Here is a 1,811-nt window from a genome sequence, read left to right as displayed (position 1 = left end):
ACTATTTTGCTCTCTTGGGATATGGTTGATTTGGATCTCCCAGGCTCCATCTTTCGTGACTCTGCACAAAGCAACAAGGTTGCCGGCAGGTCCATCATAGTCTTTAGCTCCGTAAATCATCTTGATGGCTTTCGCACAGTCTGACTCAACAATCACTTTTCTAAAGCCCATCTCCTAGGCCTTTTCCATGCCCATATACATATCCCATAATTCTGCCTCCAACGCTCCTAGGAAGGTGGCATTCTCGTCTCTGAACACTCCTCCGCATGTTGCCAGGTTTCCATTACCAGCGCACCCATCCGTGTTTATTTTAATCCATCCTATGTCCGACGGTTTCCAAGGTTGTTCGCGTCTGTTGTCTCTACTCTTTCTTCCCCTTAGGCCAGAGCTTCTCTCCATTGCTGTTTTAGTTTCTTTAGCTTTTATCCATTGCTGCTTTAGTTTCTTTGAACTGTCGTTGGAGCCATTCCACCTTTTCGTCAATTGCCTTCTCAATCCCGTTGAACACAACATTGTTCCTGCATTTCCAAATCCACCATGCACTGATTGCGAATCTTGCGCTCCTTTTGTTATCCTTGTACCCGCCTTGTTTCCCTGCCACATTAGTTTTAAGCAAAAGATTAAAATCCATAGAGGAAAGCGTACCTGTATTGGCCAGCACGTTGGTACGTCTCCAGACCTCCGCGGCTGCCGGGCAATTTCGAATTGTATGCTCCACATCATCTTTTGGTAAATTATGCCCTGGAAACGTGTTCACCATGAATGGTGAACACGGGTCTAAACTGTGCCGTTTTTACGTTAAAAAAAAATTCGCGAATGTGGTGTTAACGGCGCGCGTTTGGTCAGATTATGAATTTTCTGTTATGAGATTATGAATGTACTGTAAATTCATAATCTCATAACAGAAAATTCATAATCGCATAAAAGAAAAACATTTATTAAATTATGAATTTTCTGTTATGAGATTATGAATTTACTCATAATCTCATAACAGAAAATTCATAATCTCATAATAGAAAATTCAAAATTTATGAATGTTGAAGAAGCTTGCGCTACAGAGAAGCAACCATGGTTTCGGACGGGAATGTGTAGGCATGGTTCCAAAGTGAATGTGTAGGCATGGATTCATAATTTATGAATGTCCGAAATCATTGCTCACCTCAAATTAAAGTGAAACCGTGAAATGTGAAAATGAAGAAGAAAAGTCACGCGATTAATTAAGGAGAAAAAAAAAGATAACGGTGCACTAACACCGTTGGGACCGTGTTCACCATTCGAACACGGTTCCATGGCATAACGATTGCCATCTTTTTCATCGCCGCAGAGGTTGCACCGTTCGTCTACTGTAAAGCCCCTCTTTCGCCTCTCCGTATTGCACATAATCCCCGTGCCTTACCAGCCAGATGAACGAACGAATTCTATTGGGGGTGCGAAGCTTCGAAATGCCGCCCCAATCTTCCTTGTCGAGTCCTTTGTTATCGGGGATCATTAAGTCGTATGCAGACTTAATCGAGAAAACTTTGTCCTCAGTTGGGCCCCATCCCACAATGTCCGTCTTGGTATTATCGTTCAGGATTACCCGCGCTGCCATCTCACTTCTCTTCTCAGGATGAAGCCTGTAGACACGAAAAATTTGAACCCGACAAATGGGCCGATTAAAGTGTTATTGGGCCAATATTGAGATTGATGATTGGGCCAATTTAATTAATTGGATCATAGAAATTAATTTAATTTAATGAGTCCAATTAAATTTGATTTGGGCCGTTGAAATAATTAATTAATTGGTCCAAGCCCATCTCATATTTGAATTA

At 41.7% G+C, this 1,811-nt stretch overlaps 1 protein-coding gene across 1 annotated transcript; it reads right to left on the bottom strand.

Moving 5' to 3' along the window:
- Nucleotides 1-174: 174 nt before the first annotated feature.
- LOC109171518 lies at nt 175-1,591 on the bottom strand. The gene is made up of 2 exons (XM_019320544.1): nt 1,397-1,591; nt 175-594 (listed from the first exon to the last, which is right to left on the bottom strand). The coding sequence occupies exons 1-2, from the start codon at nt 1,589-1,591 to the stop codon at nt 175-177; spliced, it is 615 nt and encodes a 204-aa protein (XP_019176089.1).
- Nucleotides 1,592-1,811: the final 220 nt, after the last annotated feature.

Source organism: Ipomoea nil, unplaced genomic scaffold (assembly GCF_001879475.1).
Source record: "Ipomoea nil cultivar Tokyo-kokei standard unplaced genomic scaffold, Asagao_1.1 scaffold0319, whole genome shotgun sequence".
NCBI classification, from domain to species: Eukaryota; Viridiplantae; Streptophyta; class Magnoliopsida; order Solanales; family Convolvulaceae; genus Ipomoea; species Ipomoea nil.
Note: the sequence above shows the minus strand (reverse complement) of the source record. Positions and strands in the feature narration are given on the sequence as shown.

What these genes read in the sequence shown, in the direction of transcription:
- LOC109171518 (XM_019320544.1), bottom strand. Translation starts at nt 1,591, where the DNA reads ATGGCAGCGCGGGTAATCCTGAACGATAATACCAAGACGGACATTGTG. An exon ending in TTCGTTCGTTCATCTGGCTG is followed by an intron (nt 595 to 1,396) that starts GTAAGGCACGGG and finishes CTAATGTGGCAG; the next exon opens with GGAAACAAGGCGGGTACAAG.